The 25299-nt window shown below is 35.9% G+C and overlaps 1 protein-coding gene and 1 pseudogene across 3 annotated transcripts in view; both read right to left on the reverse strand.

The window, feature by feature from the left end:
• Window positions 1-22177, reverse strand: part of Capn7 (calpain 7) — a 38361-nt gene extending 16184 nt beyond the window's left edge. For 2 of the 3 annotated variants that reach the window (XM_077795639.1, XM_026388577.2), the window contains exons 1-9: window positions 21845-22177; window positions 18434-18542; window positions 13349-13506; window positions 11832-11899; window positions 8694-8894; window positions 6708-6794; window positions 4005-4131; window positions 3448-3533; window positions 1664-1757 (exon numbers count right to left, since the gene is read on the reverse strand). In XM_077795639.1, the coding sequence (XP_077651765.1) occupies window positions 1664-1757; window positions 3448-3533; window positions 4005-4131; window positions 6708-6794; window positions 8694-8894; window positions 11832-11899; window positions 13349-13506; window positions 18434-18542; window positions 21845-21946 (1032 nt within the window). In that variant the 5' untranslated portion in view covers window positions 21947-22177. Of the gene's footprint in view, window positions 1-1663; window positions 1758-3447; window positions 3534-4004; window positions 4132-6707; window positions 6795-8693; window positions 8895-11831; window positions 11900-13348; window positions 13507-18433; window positions 18543-19515; window positions 19591-21844 lie in introns of all 3 variants that reach the window. The other variant, XM_026388578.2, reaches the window with a different exon arrangement.
• A 1434-nt stretch (window positions 22178-23611) lies between these two features.
• Window positions 23612-24079, reverse strand: LOC113182590 (uncharacterized protein KIAA1143 homolog pseudogene; annotated as a pseudogene).
• Window positions 24080-25299: the final 1220 nt, after the last annotated feature.

The raw sequence follows: 25299 nt of genomic DNA on the forward strand, positions 1-25299 counted from the left end.
GGAAAAAAAAACTTTCAATATAGATAAAAGGCACAGTCTGTCTATTATTAGGATGATGACAGTTTCAGGCTTCTAAAATCCTAGTCAATTTTAAAATGTTGGGTTTTTGTTGTTGTTTGGTGAGGGGAGATGCTGGGGATTGAATCTAGGACCTTAGTATCTAGGTGAGTGTTCTATCACTGAGCTACATTCCCAGCAATGTTGATCATTTTAATATGGTGTCTTACAAGCTTAACCTGTCAGGTAAGCCACTGGTTAACATTTCATAAAACTACAAATAAAATTATTAGAAATTCTAAAATGTAATTATATTTAGATAATTTTAAAAGGACCCCACCATTAAGATAAGTAACACTGTTATCTGCCATTTTATTCTAAACCTGTAAAAAGACTATTATCTTACATAGTTGTAAAAGTAGAAAAGTACAGCTAAAAAGTATGTATAAATAACAGGAAATAAACACCACAAAGATACAGTATGTAATTCTTATTAAGTTTAGAAGACAAGGGGATAAGAAGAATTTTGATTGAAGACTAACAGAGAAGATTATGCACTGCATTTTGAATAAGGTACAATTTTAGAAATTACACTGACATGAAGAGGTAAACCAGTTTGTTGTTCTTGTGGTGGTGGAGCTGCTGCTGCTGCTGCTGCCGTTAGGTAAGTGCTAACACGGAGCTATATCTCCAGCCCTACGACTCCACTTTGAAAGATTTTTCAAACATGAGGTTAATTTAAGAAATACAGCTCAGAAAAACATTCTCAAAAAAAAAAATTGTTTTTAAGTAATCTGCTAGAGTGGCTCTTTATGGGTGCTCCCAGACACAGCATCAGCATCACAAGGAACTTGTTAAATGCAAATTCTGGTCTCAACCCAGATCTACTGAATCAAGAACTCTAGGTGTAGGGCCCAGCAATCTATATTTTAATAAGCACTCCAGGTGATTCTGTGCACACTAAAATTTGAGAATTACTGAGCTGGAGTAATGACTTTCAGACCGGATTCACCAGGGAATCTCATTAAAATGTAGATTCTCATTCAGTAGGTTTGAGGTGAGGCTTGAAATTCTGCAATTCTACCAAGCTCCCAGTTAATGCTGAGGTTGATGCTAGAAAATCATGACAATGCAAGGCCCTTAAGTTATGCATATTTCACAAAAGAAAATTTAGAAACTTCTTCTATCATCTTATGGTTACAAACTCTTCCTCACCTAACAGACTTAGCTTGTCTGATTCCCTTTTATTCAAAAAATTACAAACTCTCAAAGTTTATTTTAAGTATTAATGATCTTTAGAGTTCAATGTTACTTACTGGAACTTTGCATAAATTTTCTTAGAACCACTTTTTAAAAAAGAGTGTGTGTGTGGTGGGGGTGGGTACAACTATAAGACAAGCTGAGGCAGGCATATATGAAGAATATATGAGTCCAGGAGTCTGACACCAGCGTGGGCATCATAGTGAGACCCTATCTCAAAACAACCACCAGACTATTTTTCATGGATTTTATTTTTCATTATTAGCATGTGACACTACTGAGAGTAACATATATAAAAATCACAGACTCGAAATCAACTAAACTGACTTTTTAAAAATGTTTACACAGAACATTTCTTAATTGCTTCCACTCAGATTCAAAAGTATGTAAGGGAAGAGACATTCACCTTCCTGGGGACGCCATTGAGATGAAGTTTTACCATATACTTTCCGCATGGATTGTACTCTGGTTCACCATCCTTATTCTGGGGATAAATTATGCTTTGTAAGGAAAAATATTAAAATAATAATATTAATATTCAATATCAACTACTATAAGATATTATATTCCATTTAAACATATCCCATTCAGACATCTGTTACTGTCTTACCAATTTTATAAAATTTTATAAAAATATAATATTTTCCTATAATATAACATTTTCCTATAATAGGCCTAGACAAAGAATTTCACTCTAATCGAAGGGCTCACTTACTATAAGTAAATTTAGGAATGTATTTTATAAGATCATAAAATAGGGCATAAATTTTACAACATTCTGAAAAATCCTTAATTTTTAACTATACACTTTAATAAAGCACCAAGTGGATATATTTTAAGACAGTTAAAATAATCTTTTACCACTGAGGTAAAGAAAATAAGACCATTTCAACTAATAACAAAGGTAGTAAGTATAATGCTGATAAGCTTACATAAAATTATACCACAAAATACTTCTAAAAACTCTCTACCAATTTTCTTTTAAAATAAATTTGGGCCAAATCACTCATACTGCAAATTATTTACTTAGTATGGCAAACAGATGAAATTAAAGTCTATCTAATTATCTTTGTATTTTTGGGATTTAACACACAAAAACCACTCAAGAAAAACTGGATGAAAGTTGAGGGTATAGCTTAGTTTGGAGAGTGTTTGCCTCATTTGTATAAGGCTCTGGGCTCTAATCCCTAGCACCACCAAAAAAAAAAAAAAAAAAAAAACTGGATGAAAAAATTATGCTTAATAATTTTTACAATGAATGAGTTTAAGATAATATAACATTTAAACTAAAAGTATTTCAGAAACATTCTGAAACAGTTCTTGTCAATAGAAAAAATATGCCATTTTGTATTTTCTAGTATCAAGATTAAAAATACCCACTTTAATGATTTTATTATACTTTGTTAAACTATACATATTATTACATCACATACTCTATACAAAAATTTGAGGTATTTTCCAATTTTCCCTTTTTTTTGTGTTAAATTTTCAAAACCTTGGGCTGGGGATGTGGCTCAAGGGGTAACGCGCTCGCCTGGCATGCGCAGGGCGCTGGATTCGATCCTCAGCACCACATAAAATAAAGATGCTGTGTCCACCGAAAACTTAAAAACAAATATTAAAATTCTCTCTCTCCTCTCTAAAAAAAAAAAAAAAAAATTTCAAAATCTCAAGTCATTTTATACTTGTAGCCCATCTTAATTCAGACTAACCCATTTAAGTATTCAAAAGCCATATGTGGCTAGTGGCCACCTTACTGCACAGTACAATTACAAAGTGTCATAAATATAATGTGATTTTACTTTGACTTCATTTCAAAACATTTATTCCATTTATATTTTTTAACTACATATGCACATGTACTGATTGCTTTAGCATATCTTTCCATCTATATGAATCATTTGCAAAAAGGTCATAATATTCTTGTGATAGGCCTTACTAGGCCTAAGTTTGTAATATCTGGTTAAGAAACAATTATATGAGGGCTGGGGATATGGCTCAAGTGGTAGCGTGCTTGCCTGGCATGTGCGGGGTGCTGGGTTCAATCCTCAGCACCACATAAAAATAAAGATGTTGTGTCCACTAAAAACTAAAATATAAATATTTAAAAAAATTATCTTTAAAAAAATATGAACATTAAAAAAAAAGAAAAGAAACAATTATATGAAAAGGGACAAATCAAAATTTTACCTGGTAATCAACTTCTTATTAAATCTTCTTTCATAAGCTGCACTGATAGCCAATGATGCCACAAAGGAGCAATCTGATACTATTGTCTGTTAACAAGAACAATGTATAATATGTTTTCATTCATGTATCACAATAACTTAATATTTATTCAATGCATCCAAAATTTGATTTTTTTCTTCTTGAGTGTCGTTAGGAAAATTACAGAAATGTCAAGTTGCCAACTCATAAATTCTAATCACACAAATCCTAGTAAAGTATTTCAATAAAGTTAATTTAGAATAATTAGATATTTAAGTAGTAAAAACCTTTTATATCTATTCCCTATCAAAGGCAAAATTCAGAATCTCAAGTTTCTCATCTACAAACATGAGCACCCATAAATGCTCAAAAATTTATTCATAGTTACAAATTATCTCAATCTTTAAATGCATTGAATAAGTAACTGTTCCAATTATACTTATGCATAAGAATATACAAAATCTAGGGAAAAAAAATCCATATTTAAATTTTCTTAAAATGCTAACTTGCACATAAAAGTAGACAAAACAAATGTATACCTGCTTTATGCTAAAACTGGACACAGTATATATCATTGTTGGATTGTTGGTGAGATCTTCTGGTCGTACCCATTTGGAAAATGTAGTTTTTTGTTTAGGTGATAACGGTAGCTTGCCCAATCTATCACTGAGATAATAAATAAATAAATAAACAAACAAACAAACCTAAAAAGATGACTTAAAGCCAAAATTAAATATCCTACAGAGTATATTTTTTTCTCTTTGGTATAGTGATTTTATATCTATACTTATATCTTCCTAACATAACTCTCTAGTCTCAATCTGGCTCTTTACCTTGAGTCCAGACAACCTGAACATCCTCAACTAAATAAATATACATAAATAACTGCAAAGCTAAATTAAATTTATTTATATGTACTTTAAAAATATAATTTAAAAGTTTAGTTTGAAATGCTTATGTTCAAGAAATTCAGAAATAAAACGGTGCCATGACAACAGTATAAGCTAATTCATTCAAAAGACCCTAGGAAGCTACAAAGCCTTAACCTAGGTCTTAAACTCCTCTGCAAGGCTAATTGAAAGTAGCTAATTTACTGAGTATCAGTTCTGTGCCAAGCATCCTTGAAACAACTCTATTAAAAATAGTTCTGAAGTAGGCTTAAAGTGATTAACACCAAGGTCATGTAGCTAATGAAGAGTACAACTGCATTTAAACCAAGTTGGTGCCAAATCCACCATTCTTACCCATTACCCTCTACTTGCTCTGTGCTGTAATATTTCTCCAAAACTGATATACAGCACCAAATAAAAACTTACCTTTTCTCAAACCTTTTCCAGAGGAAGAATGACAAATCTTTGGATTTCAAAAGATTTCTGGATTATATAAGGTCTATGATATGCAAACTACAATAAACATGACATTCTGTTTTCAAAGAATGCTCATAGATACTAAGAGAAAGGATTTTGGAGTCAGGTATGACTTTCAAATTTTTGGCCAAAGTATTATTTTCTTCATTGCTGGACAAATCTAGACTTTTAATAAGCCAATGTTGGTTGTAAATCTCTGAGTTGAATAAGGCATACACCATTTCTTAAACTTTTCTGATCATTATCTCACAGAACTTCTGGTGTTACAGGCTTGGTGCCTGTATAATATTAGGAGCTGTTTATAAATAGAGATCTAACTCAATTTAGAGGAGCTTAAAGATCACCATCATAAATTCTGAGGGGAAAATTTAAGACTACTTCAAACTTACAATAGAGAAATCGAAGATTTCTTAGGTGAAATTATGAAAGTTTAAAATTTTTTAAAAATATTTGAAACATGTAGCCAAATTATTATAATTTAGAAAAATACTTATTTTAATAAGTACTATCAGTTAACCCTTATATACACCTACACAGTGCTTGCTATATAATAAGCACCACTGTAAGTGCTCCGTATTTTAGTAACTCTTTTAATCATCACAGTATCCATGAGGTAGGTTCTATTATTATCCTCAATTTTTATAGATGAGAAAACAGAGATTTAACTTATCCAGCATCTCAGGAATTCAAACTGGAACATTTGTCTCTAAAATCTGTGCTCTTAACATCAAAGCTATTAAAGTTTCTAAGATATAAGGATTCCTTAGACTCCAATTATTACTAGAATCTCACAGTTGATTGCCAGAGGGAAAAAATTAGGTTGACTTATTAGCAGTCAGATATCTAATTCTTGGCCATTTAAGAATAGCAAAACACTGGAAAATGAAAAGCAGCCCTATTGTTCTATTTTTTTAATTTATAATAATGTAAGCATTTTTCCTATATTTTTAAAAAGACTTTTTATTTGGGTAGCATATATATTGTATGGATGTACCATTATTGAATTATTGCCATAGCCCTAAATATTTTGTCTCAATAATTTTTTTGCTCTAACAGACGCTTTTGTAAGGGTCTTATGTTTTCTCTCATACTGTTGAAGCAAGTGAGAAAAAAGGAAAGACTGGTATGTAGATTGGGGAATCTCATGAAAACAGAAGGAAGATGAGGAGAGTAGAGGAAGGGGGTCAGGAGGATAGAGGAAGAGAAGGAAAGGCGAGACACTTGGAAACAAAACTTACCGCTGGTATGCATGCACCAATATGTAATGACAAATCCTACTATTATGTATAATTATAATGCACCAAGTTTTAAAAAAAGATTCTTTAATGAATGCTCTTACTACATACACCTTTGAACTGAATATTGATTTCATTAGGACCAGAAGCTGGGGAGTCCTGAACGGAGCAATATTTTTAAGGTTCTTGACAAACTGCCATTGTCCTTTCTGAAAGGCTGTGTCAATTTAATACCTTTTATAATTCTTCCTTAAGTTGGATCCTTTTAGTAAACAATGATACCGTTATTCTGTGCCACTTTTCCATTCAATTATTTTACTGGCTTGTATTTCTGTTGTGATTCAATCAGCCAACGGGACAACTGTTACTGAGTACTTACTTTGTGCCAGACCTGTACTAGTCACTATGAGTATGTTTGTTAGGTCAAAGGAAGTCAACATAAGCCATGACAAGGGAACTGAAAACAAAGGGCTCCTACTGTTATCTCACCTCTTTCCCACAGACACATCGCCCAACAATTTTCCTTATTAAAAATTTTAGTTACAAGCCTATGAATTAAATCAAATTTCAGAGAACTAATACAGTACTGACATTTTTAAAAATGGCCTTGAAAGTAAAAATTACAACAGTGCTTACTTACCAAAAAGGCATTGGGTAAGCAAAACGTTCCCTCAGATCAACACTCATGAAAGGAACATATTCTATACCATTTATTTTTGATGTTGTCCTATAAAACACAATAAAAAAAATCCAAGGTAAATGTTCAAGTCTACCTTAATCATAATCTTTTTTTTTTAAAGAATTTTATATTTATTATTTTTTAGTTTTCAGTGGACACAACATCTTTGTTTGTATGTGGTGCTGAGGATCGAACCCGGGCCTCACGCATGCCAGGCGAGTGCGCTACTGCTTGAGCCACATCCCCAGCCCCCTTAATCATAATCTTAAACTCTCTAAAATTTAAATGACAAGGTATAGTACTACATTGAAATTAAACTGACACCTCATGTTGTTAAATATATTTGGACAAAATTTTCATAAAATAATTAAATATCACCCAAAAAAATAATGCAATTAAATTTAATGAGAGTTTTCTTTAAAGACTTAACATCCCGGGGCTGGGGTTGTGGCTCAGTGGGAAAGCACTAGCCTAGCATGTGTGAGGCACTGGGTTCAAGCCTCAGCACCACATAAAGATGAATAAAGGTATTGTTCATCTACAACTAAAACATTAAAAAACAGACTTAACATCCCACTGGGTTTGTTCCCCAGCACCACATAAAAATAAATTAATAAAATAAAGGTACTGTGTCCATCTACAACTACAAATATTTTAATAACTTTATTTATTTATTTTTTATGTGGTGCTGAGGATCGAACCCAGCATCTCACACATGCTACGGGAGCGCTCTAAAAAAAGACTCAACATCCTTCACAACAAAACTTCAGTGTCAAGTAGGCACAGTGGAACACTCCTGTAATCCTAGAAATTTGGGAGGCTGAGGTAGGAGGCTTACAAGTTCCAGGCCAGCCTCAGCAACTCAGTGAGACCCTGTCTCAAAAATTAAAAAGGGCTAAGGATGTGGCTCAGTGGTTAAGCACCCCTGGGTTCAACCCCTTTACCAAAACAAAAACAAAATAAAACAAAAACCTCACAAAACCAGTGTCAAGATAGGCCTTTCTAGAGGTGATGAAAGTCTCCTTTTTGTCCCTTAACAGGACATAGAGCTAATTCTATACTGAGCCCAAAGTTATTTTGAAATCTAAAAAATATAGATAGCATTTACAATTCTGAAAAAAAAATATGCTCTCCTCATTTTCTGGTTATGGGAATGTGGAACAGGTAGTGTTAGAAGAAAGTGTTACAGGTATCAGGTATGGTCTGTTGACAAAGAAGGTTTGAGTAGCTTTGCATATTTTCTCCTTGTTTTGTATACATACATGTTTGCATATGTTAACTATGTACTTCCTGTGTCTCCTTTGAGAATAACCACAATGGCTCAAAGATTTATCTAACTTACACTGCTTCAGCAGGCAGTCCAGGGTTTCCACATTACTGTGTTTCACACTTTTAATATGCCCTGAGTCTGCTTTCAGGGACACTGAGCTGTCTATCTAGACCAGAGGTATGGAAATGCTTTTTGTAAAGGGCTGGATGGAATACAATGTAGGTTTTGTGGTTTCTGTCAAACATATTCTTCTGTTTCATTTTCTTAAAAAGAAAAAAAGAACTGAAAAACTATTCATAGCTCAAGACTTCTATTTGCTGGTCTAGAGTGCTATTTCAACATAACATTTTTCCCCCATTAGGGCTTTAGTTACAAAGTTACACAGACTATCATACTCTGCCATAGGTCTGTTTTGCTCCTTAACCTTTAAGATTCAATTTTGCAAAATACCAGGACTTACAGAAAAACACATTATGTCTACTAAAAAAAATATTAAATACAAAGATATATTAGAATCAATAAATTTTAATAATTTCAAGTTGTGACTCTAATTTACATTTATATTACAACATATAACAAAAGTCTGAATACAATTCAGCAAACCTAATGAGAGTAAAATTGCCTGCATCGAGATGTTAACAAAATTCTTCATTGCAATGAAGTATAAATGGATTTACCTGAGCACTTCTATTTCTTCCGCTGTGTATCTCTGTCCTTGTGCATCACATGACTGTTGACTTATGAATGGCTGAGGTTTTTCAAGGAATGGATTAGGTCCTAATGGAAAATGTGTTCTCACTGGTGGTGGCTTTGGTTTATTACTTGTGGACTTGATCTTGCAAAATGGTTTTGTCAAAGGCTCACTCAATGCTTCTGCTCTATAACAGAGGTGCACATACACATACAAAAAAAAAAAGTTCTAGTTTTTCTTTTCAAACTAAGCCTTTAGGAAATAAAATTTACTCCAAGAATAGTCAAGCACCCCAATGGAAAACTGGAATATAAAATTTGTACATAGTAGTCAAATTTTAACTACTAAAGCTAATCCCTTGTAAATATTTAAGTAAATATTTTTGCAAATATTATTAAATTGTCAACATCAATTGAACACTTACACCAGATACTATGCAAGGTAAGGAGTATACAAGAATGTATAAAACAATCTCTACCCTAAAGATGTTCATGGTTTTCCACAGGAGAAAAAGAACTGCATCAAAATGACAGATGCCAAGAAATAAGTATTATATGCATAACAGAAATTACAGATTTTCTGATTGAGAAGAGAGGCTGAATAAGGGAAGGTTGCTTTGAATCAATGCCTGAGCCACAGAATTATTCACCTAGGGAGTAAGCTTTTTTTTTTTTTTTTTTTAACAATTCAGCAAACCTAATAAGAGTAAAATTACCTGCATCAGTAAGTAAAATTGCCCTTTTTTTGGGGGGGGTAGTATTGGGTATTGAACTTTGGGATGATCTCAACTGAGCTACATCCTCAGTCCTTTTTACTTTGAGACAGGGTCTCACTAAGTTAACAAGGCTGGCCTTGAACTTGCAATTGTGTTCCTTCAGCCTCCCAAGTAGCTGGAATAACATGCATGTGCCACTGTACTCAGTAAGAATGCATTCTTACTGAGCATGTACAAAATATGCAGAAGTATGAAATAGCAGAGAGAGTTGAGGTAATTTCAAGAGAATGGATATAGCCCTTAAAAAAGGTACAAACGAGAGGCAGCAGGTGATGAGACAAGAGGAAGGCAGGGCTTGGCTTACAGAAGGCCTACATGATATGCAAGTGAATTTTGACTTTCTTCTGTCAAAGAACAAGGTAAAAAATAAAAGTTCTTAACCTAAAATCCATATATGAACTTCTAGAATCCTGTGAATACTCAGCCAGGCACAGAGGTGCACACCTGTGATCCCTGCAGCTTGGGAGGCTGAGGCAGGAGGATTTCAAGTTCAAAGCCAGCCTCAGCAAATTAGTGAGCCCCTAAGCAACTTAGCAAGACCCTGTCTCTAAATATAATATAAAATGGGCTGAAGACGTACTCAGTGGTTAAGCACCCCTGGGTTCAATCCTCAGTACCAAAAAATTAAAAATAAATAAATAAATAAAATAATCTTGTGAATACTATGAAATTACATGTTAAAAAATGCTTATGTACATTTTCCTACAAAATGGACTGATAATTTTCAACAGATCCTCAAAAGAACCCATGACTGTCGCACACACACCCTTTGCTTAGAAGATGCACTTGGGAATACTGGATGATGGGTTATCTACACATGTGGAGAGCAGTGACAGTAACTGGGAGACCAGTGTCTGAGATTGGGGTCCCTTATGACTTCATGGCTGTGGCATGCTTGGTGACTGGGAAAGTTTCTATGCAAAGGTGTTGGATGCCCGGTTGCTATGGCAATGCTCTCTGTGAAGAGACTCTGTTCAAGACTCTTATCAGCTTTGACCTAATTATCAGGCACACAGGTCCTGGGAATGAAGGAGCTGCCTTGCTAAGATAACCACAATGTTTCACCAGTTATGCTGCTCTTGCATCTGCCTGCAAATTAGGACTTTGAGAGCTGCACAATGCTCCTAACATTGCACATTGCAACTGTTGAATGTAACTGAGGAAATAGCTGCTTACTATTGCTAACTCTGTAACTTTCATGAACACAAAGAATAATGCTTGCATAGTCTTTAATCTGATTAATGAGACATATATAACAAAGATAGCTGGTGTCATTCTTTAGACCTGCTTCTCCATCAGAGAGCAGTGCTCCACCTGATCCCAGCTTTTTTATCTTCAAGATCTGCATGTGTGACTCTTTATTTTTTCCAATCTCCCATCACCCCTCGCCGCACCTGTTAGTTTGGCAGCGATGGTCACGGCATATACAGGTAATAAAAGTAGGCTAAGATTCTGACTGGTGAAATAAGTCAAGATGGAAAAGACAACTATGTGTCAAATGCTCATTTTCAAGAATTTATGGAAACAAACTAAAGGTTGATGGTGATGAGGAAAATAGGAATGACTGATATACCTCAATTAAAAAAACTGAAAATTATATAGCTATTCAGAGTTCAAAAGGAAATAGTTTAATAATTCATAAAAGCAATCTCCATCCTTTTCCTTTATCTACAACCCTCTTTCAAAAGGTATAATTATCTTGTGCAAATCTACTCATTCTTTCAACAGGTATCTAATAAGCACACACTATGTGTCGGGTGAGGTGCTTAGTGATAGCACTGAACTTACATTTAGGGAATAAGCATTCAAAGAGACATATACATTAGTAACAAATAGGATAAACTTGTGTATTTCAGTTTAGAAAGAGCTGTGGGAAAGAATTTTTGAAGAGAATAAGCCGGATAAAGTGCTGGGGAAGATTTGGTTTTAAATACAATAGATAGTGCTGGCCTCACTGAAAAGTTGATATTTGAGCTCGAGGTGAAAGAGCTACATATATGGCATAATTTGGGGAATGAGTATGGCTAAAAGCAGGATTGTTCTCAACCTATATTTCTCAGTAGCTCTAGAAGGTTTTCTGAAAGTTTTCCTCTTTGGAAGTTTCTCATTGTAAGTATCAGTCATTTCTGTACTCTGTATATAAAAAATCAAAAACACTTCTTGACTGATTAACTGGTTATTTCTTGAGTTTAAAGCAAAGAACTAGAGGAATAAGATAGGACATCTGGATCTCAGTTTAAACAAAGGTTTTTTTTACTATGATCTCTACCATTCATTAAGATAAATATTTTATGTAATAAGTAACATCACATTCTATCTAGGATAAGAACTTGAGAGATCAAAACTCACCTATCTAGTGCTTGTCGAGCCAACTGTTTCAGTTTATTTTGCAAGGTTTTATCAGCAGTTTCATAAGACTTAAGAGGAGAAAAAAGAAACATTTTAAAGCTTAATTAATTTTTAATTGACCCATATTTCTATGCAAAAAAATGCAATGCACATTATAGTTCTTGAAATTGAGGAAAAATGACATTTTTAGTTTTCTCTTTAAAAATTATGATTTTAAAAAGTGTTGAAATTTGTCACTGAGGTGAACTTAAAAACGACTGAATGTGAGCTGGGGCTATAGCTCAGTTGGTAGAGTGCTTGCCTTGCATGCACAAGGCCCTTGGTTCAATCCCCAGCATCACAAAAAAAATTTAAAAATACTGAATGTGGACAAGTGCTAAATAGACCATAATTGTACAACCACTGTGCCATGAAAGGCTGAGTGATAGGAAACTTAGAATTCTTACCTATGGTCTCAAACACTTACAGAAATCAGGCTAGATGGTTTCTCTGAACACTTACTGAAAAGCTGGCACTGTGTAAGACACTGAACACTAGTCTTTACCACTTTACCTCTTCCTTCCAAATACACTGTACTCTTAAGCACCACATGCCCCCTGAAGCAGAGCCCGAACCAAGGCTCTCTAGGGAACAATAAAAACCACCCAAGCATATACATTTGACATTAAAAATTAGTAAAATGCTCCCAAACCACTACCTTATTTTTTACTGCATAAAATTGAAAAAAATAAGAGTTTATTCCAAATCATAGATTTGTGATGAATTCTTCCTATATTAAGTTAACTACTAGAGTATAAACATTTAAAAAAATAGTACCCGGGGGGACCGAGATTATGGCTCAGTGGTGGAGCGCTTACCTCCCATGCGTGAGGCACTGGGTTCAATCCCCACACCACATAAAATGAAAACAAACAAAAATAAAGGTAAAAAAAAATAGTACCTGTAATTTATAAAGCAATTGCCTAAGTGACTCAATCTTAATAGTAAAAATTATAGCAAGCTGTGTAAAAACCCATTTCTAACTTTCTATTCTTCATCATCTTTTAGATGATTAATTTAATTTAGTTCCATTTATAATGATGGAAAAATTCTTTTCTTTGAGGAATTAACCAGAACTCATTAGTAAAGGAAGAAATTTCTTCTTTCCTTTTTTTGTTACTGGAATTAAACCCAGGCTGCTTTACCACTGAGCTACATCCCCAACCCTTTTTAGGTTTTATTTTAAGACAGGGTCTCATTAAGCTGCTAAGGGCCTCACTAAGTTGCTGAGGCTGACATGGAACTTAGAATCTTCCTGCCTTAGCCTCCTGAATCTTGGAAATTACATGTACATGACACCACATCCCTTTTCATTTTGTATTTCAGACAGGGTCTTCCTAAGTTGCTGAGGCTGGCCTCTAACTTGTGATCCTCCTGCTTCACCCTCCTGAGTGGCTAGGATTACAGGTATGTGCTCAGCAATAAAGGAAGAAATTTCTGAACATAATTCTACAAGTTTAACTTGAAGCTATACATACAGTTTTCAGACAGAGATCCACAGCTTCTGTATACAATTCTATAGCATCTTCAACATTCCCTTTCTCATCTTCATCAAAAGCTTGTGTAACGAGGAAATGGGCACGCTCTAGGTCCAACTGATGTTTTGATTTCAAAGGATCAGCACTCTTTGACTGAACTAGGATGATGAGGCGTGGGGGGGGGAGAAAACATATGTAAATAAGAAATATTACTTAAATATAGACAGAGGACAAAATACCATTTTAATTCATTTGATGTTCTTTACCAACACACTACACTCTTTCATTTAAAAAGCTTAACAAGGTATTTTTAAAAAATCCTTAAAAAAGTACTAATCCCCACTTATCCCTTTTCTTGGTATTAGTGATTTGACTCAGAGGCACTTATAATACCACTGAACTATATCCTCAGCCCTTTATTTTATTTTTGAGATGGGGCTTTGTTAAGTTGCTTAAAGCCTTGCTAAGTTGCTGAGGCTGGCCTTGAATTTGCGATCTCCTTGTCTCAGCCTCCCAAACTTCTGGGATTATAGGCCTTTCTCTTTTTAATCTTTTTTTTTTTTTTTTTTTTTTTAATGAACACAATACCTTTTTTTGTTTATCTTTTTTTTTATTTTTATTGGTTGTTCAAAACATTACAAAGCTCTTGACATATCATGTTTCATACATTAGATTCAAGTTAGTTATGAACTCCCATTTTTACCCCAAATACAGATTGCAGAATCACATCTGTTACGCATCCACATTTTTACATAATGCCCTATTAGTAACTGTTGTATTCTGCTACCTTTCCTATCCTCTACTATCTTTTATGTGGTGCTGAGGATCAAACCCAGTGCCTCACACGTGCTAGCAAGCACTCTACCAGTGAGCCACAGCCACAGCCCCTTTTTAATCTTTTGTTGTTGTTGTTGTTGCTGGGATACCAGGGACTGAATGCAGGGGCACTTGATCACTAAGCCACAACTCAGTGACAGGGTCTCAATGAGTTGCTTAGTGCTGTGCTTTTGCTGAGGCTGGCTTTGAATTCGTGATCCTCCTGCCTCAGACTCCAGAGCCGCTGGAATTATGGTGTGTGCCACTGTGCCAGGCTCTCTTTATAATCTTAATTTTAGGGCAAACAAAACAAAGCATTGGAGGATGAAGGGAGATGCAGCTATTTGATTCATCACATGATAGACACCAGAAACCAGAAAAATTAAAAACCTTTTATCAAAAAACCATTTTCCCTGAATTTGTCTCCCTACAGCACTTCCTTCATCTACAAAATAAAATATTAGTCGTCTTCACATTCCCCTCCCATCCTAAAAACAAAACAAGAACCTGGAAAATACTACATCTTAAGAAACCCCATTATATTTTAAGGCAATTAAATTTTTTTCAATATGGACAATATTTGTATAATATGATATGTTAGGCCCTAATGACAAAGTTTCTGCTTTTCTATTCATTTGAGTCCAAAATAAACTACCATATAGTCTTACTGCTCTTTGAAACAATTATATCCATTTGTATTTATTTATTTTGCAGTACTGGGAATTGAACCTAGGGCCTTGTGCATGCAAGGCAAGTAAGTGCTCTGCTATTGAACCACACCCCCAGCTCCTTTCCATTTGTTTTGTTCTGGTTTAGTGTTTACTGTTTATTTCTTATTTTTAGTGCATTATTGTAACAGTGGGGTTCATTCTGACATATTCATAAATGCATATAACAGTTTTCTCCATTTCATTCCAATATTTCCCTCTTCCATTTGTTTGTAATGGAAAGATATGTCTCTATAAGAAATTTATAACCAGAAAAAATAAAGATCTGCTACAAAAACAAAGAGACAACCCAATTAAAAAGTGGACAAAGTATCTCAATAGACATCTCTCCAATGAAGACATGCAAATAACTAAGTAGCACATGAGAAGATGTTTATCATCATCATCCATCAAACAAATGCAAATCAAAACCACAATGAGATGCTTTGTACCTATCAGCATGGCTAAAATAAAAAAGACAATAACAACTATCCATGAAGATGTTAAGGAACTAGAATCCTTCTATGCTTCTGGTAGAACTATAAAATCTGTTAGCAGCTTTGGAAAACAATGTAGCAGTTAATCTTAGAGTAATCCTATTACTCAGCAATTCCATTCCTGGGTATATATCTAAGAGAACTGAAAGCAGCACACTTCCACACAAAAACCTGTATAAAAATGATTATAATAGTATTATTCATAATAGCCAAAAGGTGGGGGGGGACCCCCAAATACCTATCAATTGATGAATAGATAAACAAAATGTAGTAAATCAATACAATGAAATACAATTCATCCATAAAAAAGAATGAAGGCCTGCCATATTCTACAACACTGATAAACATTACAAATATTAAACTAAGTGAAAGAAGCCAGACAACAAAAGAGATTAAATGATTCCGTATTGCACAAATCCATTTATATGAAAAAATCCTGAAGAGGCAAACCTAGAGAGACAGGAAGTAGATTAGTGGTTGCTAGGGGTGAAGGGTTGAAGGAATGGGGAGTAACTAACTATAAAGGATATGGAATTCCTTTTAAGGTTACAAAATGTTCTAAAATTAAATAGTGGTGATGCTTAAACAACTCTGGAAATACACTAAAAATCAATGAATTTTATCATTTAAAGATGAACTTTATGGTATACTAATTATATCTCAATAAACCCATTTTTTTAAGTTTTTAATATTTTTCTTAGTTTTTTTGTTTTGCTTGGTTTGGCATAGGGGATTGAACCCAGGGGTGCTTTACTATGAAGTTAAATCCAGGGTCCCTTTTTATTTGTGATTTTGAGACAAGTTCTTGATAAATTGCTTAGGGCCTTGCTGAATCATTGAGGTTGGCCTTGAACTTGTCCTCCTGCCTCAGCCTCCTGAGACACTGGGATTACAGGCGTGTGCCATTGTGCCCAGCTTTGTTAGTTTCTTAAGGGTATGTGCTGATGTTTTTAAACTTTGACCTTCATTAATATCTGACATATGTGCTAATCCCATTCATAAAATAAAGACATCAAAGCTCAAAACTATTAAACTACATAGCCAGTATATCTCAGCCTTGGCATTATTGACATTTTGAGCTGAATAATTCATTGTTGTGGAGAAATGTCCTGTGTATTGTGAATTTTTAACAATATCCCATGTCTCTACCTTAGATGCCAGTGGCATAGCCATCATATAATTTTTCCCTTATAGAGTATGTCTTCTTTATCATTTAGTCACACATATTTCTGAAAGGGAATGCCATTATAATGCAATGTTTATACATTTCTCTCCACACCTGACTGAGGGCTTCCTAAGGGTTCATCTACCACCCAGTGCTTACCATATAGCCCAAACATTCACTTGATAAATGTTTGTTGAAATAAGAAAATATCTATGGAAAAAACAGGAATATCGTGGAAGTAGACATGAAAGATTGATTTCTCAACTTTAAAGGTAATTTTATTTGAAAACAGGTTATGAAATAAGGTGTGCTATTCATGAAACCAAGCCATTAAACCAAGCCATTAAATCAAGAATTTCATTTACTTGGTTAGGAAAATGAAATTACTCTCAATCACACTGTATTATTATTATTGTTGTAGTTGTTTTTGAAGTATTGGGGATGGACCAAGGTCCTTGCACATCCTAGACAAGAGCTCTACCATTGAGCTACACCCCCAATCCACATAAAATATTCTGAACACAAGAATCAGTATAACTTTCTATAAAGTGAAGCCTAATACACAGGCAATCCACTTTTCAATACATGAGATTTCTGGGCACTGTCTTAAAGTAATCTATAACAAAGGTTGTAATGGAATCAAAAGTAGATCAATTCTACTTTATCCTAATCATATGCTTATAACTGTTCATTCTATTCAAAATGAGTAGCAGAAAGTAATACAAAGTTCATCACGGTAAAGATTTGTCTGCCTGTGTATTTATTATTCAGCAACAGAAAAAATAATTTAAAAATTTCCCCAGAGAGATTAATGCATACTAAAACAAAATGTCAAAAAGAAAGTATTTTCTTTTCCACTCATGTGAACAGCAGATTTTGACAAGAATCAACCCCTTATCTCTAACAAAACCACGGTCATTAAGTCTATGTGTACTTCTATCAGAGCACTTGCCATGCTGTTTACAAAAATAAATAAAAGCTACTATGGTTTGGATAGGAGATAGCCCTCCGAAAACCTCCTGTGTTAACACATGAATATTCCCAAGCAAAATGACTAGATTAAAAGAACTGTAATCTGATCAGTCCATTCTAGTTTGAATGGACTGCCTGGGTGGTAAATGTAGGCAGGTGGGACATGAATGGAGGTGGTCATGGGGGGCATGTCCTGGAGGTTCATTTTTCCCTGCAACTACTTACCCCTTCCTTCTCTCTGCTTCCTGGCTGCTATGAACAGAGCAGCGCTCCTTCACCACACTCTTCAGCCATGATGTTCTATCTCACCTTGGTCCCATAGCAATAGACTAGGCTGACCATGAACTAAACCTCTGGAACTGTGAGTCAAAATAAACCTTCCCTCTTCCAAATTGTTCTTGTAAGGTATTTTGGTCACAGCAACAAAAAGCTGATTAACGCACGAGCTATTCTAGATCTCTGCTTATATGTCACTTTTCCAAGTTATGATTTTTTTTTTAAACTTCAGCCAAGGATTGGTGGTAGAAAACAATGATAGAGACTATATATATTGCTGAAATATTTAAACACTTAAGATTAGTCACTTAATTTTAATATCAAAAGAGGGCATATGTCAGAGATTTAAAAAGCCAAATTCTAACAGGACCCCATCTAACTTTGCCAATGACAAATTGTTTGAAAGTAGATAATCCACTATCTCTGCACATCTAGCAAGTTGGGAGACTGGAGTTTATTATCTTTAAGGCTTCTCTTATAGATCTATCATTTATTTACATATTATAATTTTTCAAGAGGAATGAGCAAAAAGAGTATGAAGACCAAGATCCATAGATGAAGAACAGGAGAGAAATACAGGAAGAATAGATGTAGTGGCAGAGAAGGAAAAAAAAAAAAAAAGCAGTAACAAGTTTAGTAGTCTTTTACTAACCTGCTGAATGTAGAGCCTGAACTCTTTCCAGATACTCATTTATTTTTTCTTGAATATGTTCTAGGCTTGATCCTGCCATCTCAGCATAAATTAAGGCTTGTGCAGCTTCCTAAAAATAAAAAAATAAAAATCCAAAGGAATCTAACAGATGCATTACAATTTCAATTTCCACCATTACTTTCTAATTCATTATTTTTCAATAAAACAATTTACATAATCCTCTAAAATACCTTTTCTACCAGCTTCAGTGCTCTCACAATTTTCATATATTATTAAAATTGGGGGGGTGGGGGGGTGGTACTGGGGATTGAGCTCAGGGGCACTGGACCACTGAGCCACATCCCCAGTCCTATTTTGTATTTTTATTTGGAGATAGGCTCTCACTAAGTTGCTCAATGCTGTGTTGTTTTGAACTCATGATCTTCCTGCCTCAGCCTCCCAAGGTGCTGGGATTACAGGCATGTGCCACTGTGACTGTCTTGACTATTAAAAATTTAAGAACTCAAGTATGAGGGATTTACGACAAACTTTTTTTAGAATAGCTGTGGTTCACATGTTTTATATTTTCCTTATGCATAGATCATATTTAAAATTATATACCTGGAAAAGATATAAACCTTAAAAGCATTACACAAAGGTTGGGGATGTACCTTTGGCAGAATGCTTGCCTAACATGTGTGAGGCCCTGGGTTCAATCCCTAACACTGCCAAAGTCAAAACAAAAGCATCTGAACAATAACCACCAAAATAAAATTAAATGTCAAAAAGAGATTGCAAAAAATTATAAAGGTTAAATATCTCAGAAGAACAAAATATTTTTCTCCATAGAAAATACTGTCAAAAGCAGATTTCACTTATATGAAATAAACTTTTAATTAAGAAAACCTCAACTTTTCTTCCAATTATTTCATAACCTTCACAACTAGTTATGCTATGGTTATGAGAAAGAGTTTCCAATCTCCCCATCACTGTCCCAGGAAAGCTACCAATGCTACCACCTAGAAAGAGCAGACAGTTTCTCTAGTCACAGCACCTTTTCTGCAATTACCCAAGCAGATACTATACTTCATGGGGCCTCATACCTGCTTCCAAAGAAGCCATGTTCAGAGCATCACTTATTTAATCCTGTTATTTGAGCAGACGTTGTTTCACTGAACCTAATGAAATCAATGAGAAAAGTGCAGGTTTGACCCTATTGGAAATTCAACCTAAAGGCTGTGGGGTAGAAACAGAAGGACTTCTTTGGATTTCATAACTTACATGAATTTCAAGGGGGGAAGGAAAAAAAAACTTCAAATCTTTATATGCAAACATTAAATATTGTATCTTATAAACCATTATTATCTAAATACAAAGTTAAACCTAACTTCAATAAACTTGTTTTATCTATAAATTATATATTATATATTACCCTTTCAGTTGTCTTGCATGTAAATCCTGATTTTTTAAAATAATTATTTTGCTTTTAAAAAAAAGCCAAATTTTAGGCCCAGCTCAGTGGCACACAACTATATAATCCCAGCAACTTGGGAGACCAACTGACTCCCAAGTTGAAGGATCACGAGTTCAAAGTCAGCTTCAGCAACTTAGCAGAGACCCTGTCTCAATATAAATAAAAAGGACTGGGGATGTGGCTCTGTAGATAAATGACCCTGGATTAACATAAAATATTGCACCAAAAAAAAAATGCAGAATACACATTAAAATTGTTCTTATCAAATCTTGTTTTACTCATTTCATTTATATTCAAAGGTGACTAAGAACTTGCTTAGCGAACAGCATCAGGGCAAAAAAAAAAACTAAACTGATCAAGTTTTCATAAACAGTTTCTGAACGTACAACTACTTTTTTTTTTTTTGTACTTTTTAAGGATGAAATATTCTTCCTAAGTGACCATGTACTAATTCTACAGGAAAATACAAAGTACTGCAGAATTTCTCTTTAGAAAAAGCTATTTTGCGCTGGGGTTGTGGCTCCTTGGTAGAGCGCTGGCCTAGCACACCGAGGCCTTGGGTTCAATCCTCAGCACCACCTACAAATAAAAGTATTGTGTCCAACTACAACTAAAAAATAAAAAAAGAAAAGAAAAAGCTTTTTTTATATGGCACTATTTTAAAGTATTAATATTTGTCAACTTGGGCTGGAGTTATAGCTCAGTGATAGAGTGCTCACCTTGCATGTGAAAGGCAATGGGTTCGAACCTCAGCACCACATAAAATAAAATAAAGGCACTGAGTCCATCTACAACTAAAAAATATTTTTAAAAATCTGTCAACGTTATTTCACAAAACTAAAAAGTTTTCTTTTAAAGAAGTATCACCATATGATATTGTAAAAAGTCGGAAAAGAATGTTTCTGAAACACACCAAAAGTCTTTAAATATGAAATTATAAAATGAAGGCAATAAATTATTAGAAGCAAACCATGCTTTACTGATAGCACATATGCTTATGAGAAAAAGACTACTGTATTATCAAAACCCGACATTCTTTCTAGAAGGGATGACAATATCATGAGAATACAGCTACCTTCCTCATTTGGCTAGGGCTGGAGAAGTGTTTGCAAATCCTCAGGACTGGAGAGCAGAGAATGGACTACAGAAGCTCATAACCTTTAATTTAGCAATTCTGCCTCCAATAATTCATCCAAAAGAAATATTAATAAATGTGCAAAGCCTTAGTTACAAGGATATTAACCGCACCACTAGTTAAGATGCTGAAAAATCAAAAGGAAACTAAATGCCTAATAGATTGTAAATAAATTAAAATACATGAACACATAAAATACTATGCAGCTATTTTTAAAGTGATTTGGGAAAACATTCTAATAAGAAGAGGTTTAAAAAATAGCATACTAGGGCTGGGGATGCAGCTTCAAAGGTAGAGCTTTTGCCTAGCACGTGAGAGGCCTTGGGGTCAATCCCCAGCACCGCAAAAAAAAAAAAAAAAAAAAAAATAGTACGACTCAAGTTTGTAAAAAATATATATACACATATGTGCATAGAAAAAACACAAGGATGCACATCACGTACTTAGAATAAAAGATGGGTTTATTCTTTAACATATGTTCTTCATCGACCATGCATTATTTTTGTATATATCACAAACTACTTCCTGCCAGCCATTAATCAGAGCCAAGGGACGGCGATAAACAGCCACTGACTCCCATCCCTAACTACTCCCGGCACAAACAGCTCAGTGGTGGGCATTTGCCAGCAAAGACCGCAGCGGGAGAGAAGGGCTAGCTCCTACGCGGCGACTCAGGCTCCGCACAGAGGCCAGAGCCCAGGGGGGGCGTGGGAAAAGCGAAGCCAGGGGGCTTGGGCGTCCGCACCTGGACCCCGCCCCTCGGCCTCAGGCTCTGCCAGACCCCGACTCCGAGACTGGGCCCGAGCGGAGTGCTGGGCCCTACCTTATAGTAAAACACCGCCTCGGAGTAGCGGCCTTCGTGGTCGCGCTGCACCGCCAGCCGAGCGAACTGCACGGCGTCCCGCTCCAGCGCCGTCGCGTCCATGGCGCCGGCGTCCCGCGCCAGAGGAGGGAACCGGGCCCTGACGCAGGACGACTCTCCGCGGGCCGCGGGGAGCTGGGGAAAGGACGCCGGGAGGCCGGGGCGCCGCGGAAGGAGCAGGAGAGTTTACTTTGCGGGGTGGAGGAAGGAAAGCCAGCTTTCTCCACTCGGGCCCGCGGTAGCACCGCGCCAGCTAGGCGCAGACAGGGTTAGCAGCCCTAGGGGCCGCCTCTCTTGGCGTCCCTAGCCCCGCCCACCAGCCGCAGCACGCAGGCGCAGCCCGACCCTCTGGCGAACCTCCAGAGCTGTCCCTTCTCGTGTGGATATCACGGACGTGCGCGGGCGGTGGGTGGGGCCTGACCATTAGCGTGGAGATGCCCTGTCGCTGCGCACATGACCACCTCGTCGCCCGGGATTGGGTGAACGTAGGCAGGTGTCACATCTGACCTCTGGGCGTCTTCGCCATCTGAGTGAAGGTGGCAGTGAGGGGGCAGGCTGTTGCTGTTGACATTGGACGGGAGAGGAGCCTGCGCTGTTCGGATTCTTAAAGTGTAAAGGGTAGACGTAGTGAGCCCATAAGGAGCGTCTCCCCATTATCTGCAGGACCAGATTAAAAAGAAGTTAGGAACGTAAAATGAGGATTTAAGGTTCTTTTGAGTTGCACTGATAACATTTTTTTCCCCACGATCATTACCCTGTAGATCTATGTCTGGTATTTGAATTGTCAACAAACCAAATGATATATTTTCCTTTTTAAAGAATTGCTCAGATTTTTCCCAGATTTATTTTCCTCAATTGTGGGCTTTTGTTGTTTGGTTTTTGCAGTGCTGGGGACATTTACCTATCTTTAATTTAATGTTGCAGTAATTAAACAATTAAGTGATTACTTGATTAATATGTTCTCTTCCTTAAAAACCTGAATTCAGCAATAAAAACAAACTTCGATGAATCTAAAAATTTGTGCTGATTCAAAGAAGCAAGCCCTGACAAGATTATAAACCATATGATTCCATTTATAAGAAACATTAGAAAAGACAAAATCTGTAATGTTAGAAGATTAATGGTTGAGAAGGGATACAAAGGAATCTTTAGGGGATGATAGAAATGTTTTATATCTTGATGACAGTGTCAAAATGTCAAACTACATTTGTCAAAACTTGTCAAACTACATATTAAATGTGAGGTTTATTTTACATACATATATGCACGCAAGCAAGTAACAAAATGTTAATATCTACAAAGTTGACATTTACAGTCAGGATTATTGATGGATAGACATAGATTTTGTTTTATTAAATTTTTTTTGTATATTTTTTGGGGGGGCAAGGTACTGGGGATTGAACTCAGAGGCACTCAACCATGAGCCACATCTCCAGGCATATTTTGTATTTTATTTAGACCCTGACAGGGTCTCTAAATAAAATACAAAATATGGCTGGAGATGTTGCTTAGGGCCTCACTAAGTTGCTGACACTGGCTTTGAACTTGTGATCCTCCTACCTCAATCTATCAAGCTGCTGGGATTACAGGTGTGAACCACGATGCCCAGCTTTTTCTGTATTTTCTAAATTTTCTATGGTGAACTTGTATAACAGGAAAAAAAAGTCATTTTAAAAGACATGGGGAGAATATTTTTTTAAAAAATACCTTATATACTTTCAAAGAAGACTACTCCTTTTCCTCTTCATTGTCAAAAGAAAGGAGGCAGGTGTTTTAGATTTGCTTTTGTAAGTTCTTTTTTACTGAGTCCTGCTTATTTGAAGAAATGACTTTCTTCATTTGTCATCTTTTTTGAGCTTGCTGTTAAACCTGAATATTTTTCATCTGAGAGACGCTTGACTGGTTTTTGATACATGATTCTTCTATGAATTGGAGCTGGTTCTTCATCTGTTTTTGCAGCGTTTATTTCTGCTTTAATTTCATGACTTCTTCAGCTGTCAGGTCTTCCTTTTTTAAAACCACCTCTTGGGGCTGTTCATCGCTGTCACTGTGATCAACATCTTCATCCAGGAGCTGAGGCTGGATTCTCTTGGTCTCTATGATGGGCCCTTCCCTGTACCAGACTTGCTCCTTAAAGCAGGACAGGAAGGTGGGTTCAGCAGGCCTCCTGTACAACACCTGATTCCACTTGCTCATGGTAGATCTGGGAAAAACCCATTCCAGGGCCCCCTTACAGTGCCCAGAGGCAACGGTGTTCACAGGTGACCTAAATGTGAGTTTAATTTTTGTTAATTATACCTCAATAAAAAATTTAAGTCATTTGGACTGCATTTAAATTGGATTTTCATTTCTTAATTTCTCTCTGTTTTAGTTAGCTTTTTCACTGCTGTGACTAAAGGACCCAACCAGAACAATTGTAGAAGAGGAAAAGTTTATTTAGGGACTCACGATTTCAGAGGTCTTAGTCCATAGAAGACTGGCTCCATTCTTTGGGGCTCCAGGAGAGGCAGAAAATCATGGTGGAAGGGTGTGGTGGAAGAAGCAGCTCACACCATGATCAGGAAGCAGAGAGAAAGACCACTACTTACCAGATACAAATATATACCCCAAAGCCACGCCCTCGATGCCCCACCCCTCCAGCCACACTCCACCTGCCTTCAGTTACCACTCAGTTGATCCCATCATGTGATTAACTCACTGATTGGGCTAAGGCTCTCATTATCCAAATCATTTCTTCTCTGAACCTTCTTGCATTTTCACGCATGAAAATGTGGGGGACACCTCACATCCAAACCATAACACTCTCTGTTCACAGACAGAATAAGAGCAAAGCAGAAGTTAATAATAACCAAAACAACTACTGTCTCATCAAGCTATGGTAAAGAACACAGGTAAAGAATCTGACTCTGCACCTGGCACTAACATGGTTCTCAGAATTAGCTAGAACAGTTTTATAATTGAAGCAGGGATGGTTTTTTGTCTTTGCCAGTTTGATCCCAACATTGAGAACAAGCCTTGGTCCAGAGCAAGTATTGCACACATTTGTAAATGTTGAAATAGTAAACTCTCCTACTCATATATACTTAAATCTTCCCTCTCTTGGTTCTGAAGAATGAAATCTAAATTCCTTGGTACAATGTAAAATTCCCTTCAGTTTGTGAGCTCAGGCCATTTTCCCAGTGTTTTAGTCACTGCCTTGAATAAACTCACCCTCAAGCTATGAATGCAGTTTTTTTCATAACAGAACTTCAGTGTTTAATGTTCCTCTTTCCTTGTAGAATTTGTAGTCCATCTCCAAGCAGGCCTTTTACAGCACTCCCAGGTAGTTGTGACCCTTTCTTATACTTTTTCATATATTCCCTATAAGAACTTTAATACTTATTTCTAATTCAGTGAACACTGAACACCTATTTAGT

The sequence above is a fragment of the Urocitellus parryii genome, chromosome 3 (genome assembly GCF_045843805.1).
Source record: "Urocitellus parryii isolate mUroPar1 chromosome 3, mUroPar1.hap1, whole genome shotgun sequence".
In the NCBI taxonomy this organism is placed as follows: domain Eukaryota; kingdom Metazoa; phylum Chordata; class Mammalia; order Rodentia; family Sciuridae; genus Urocitellus; species Urocitellus parryii.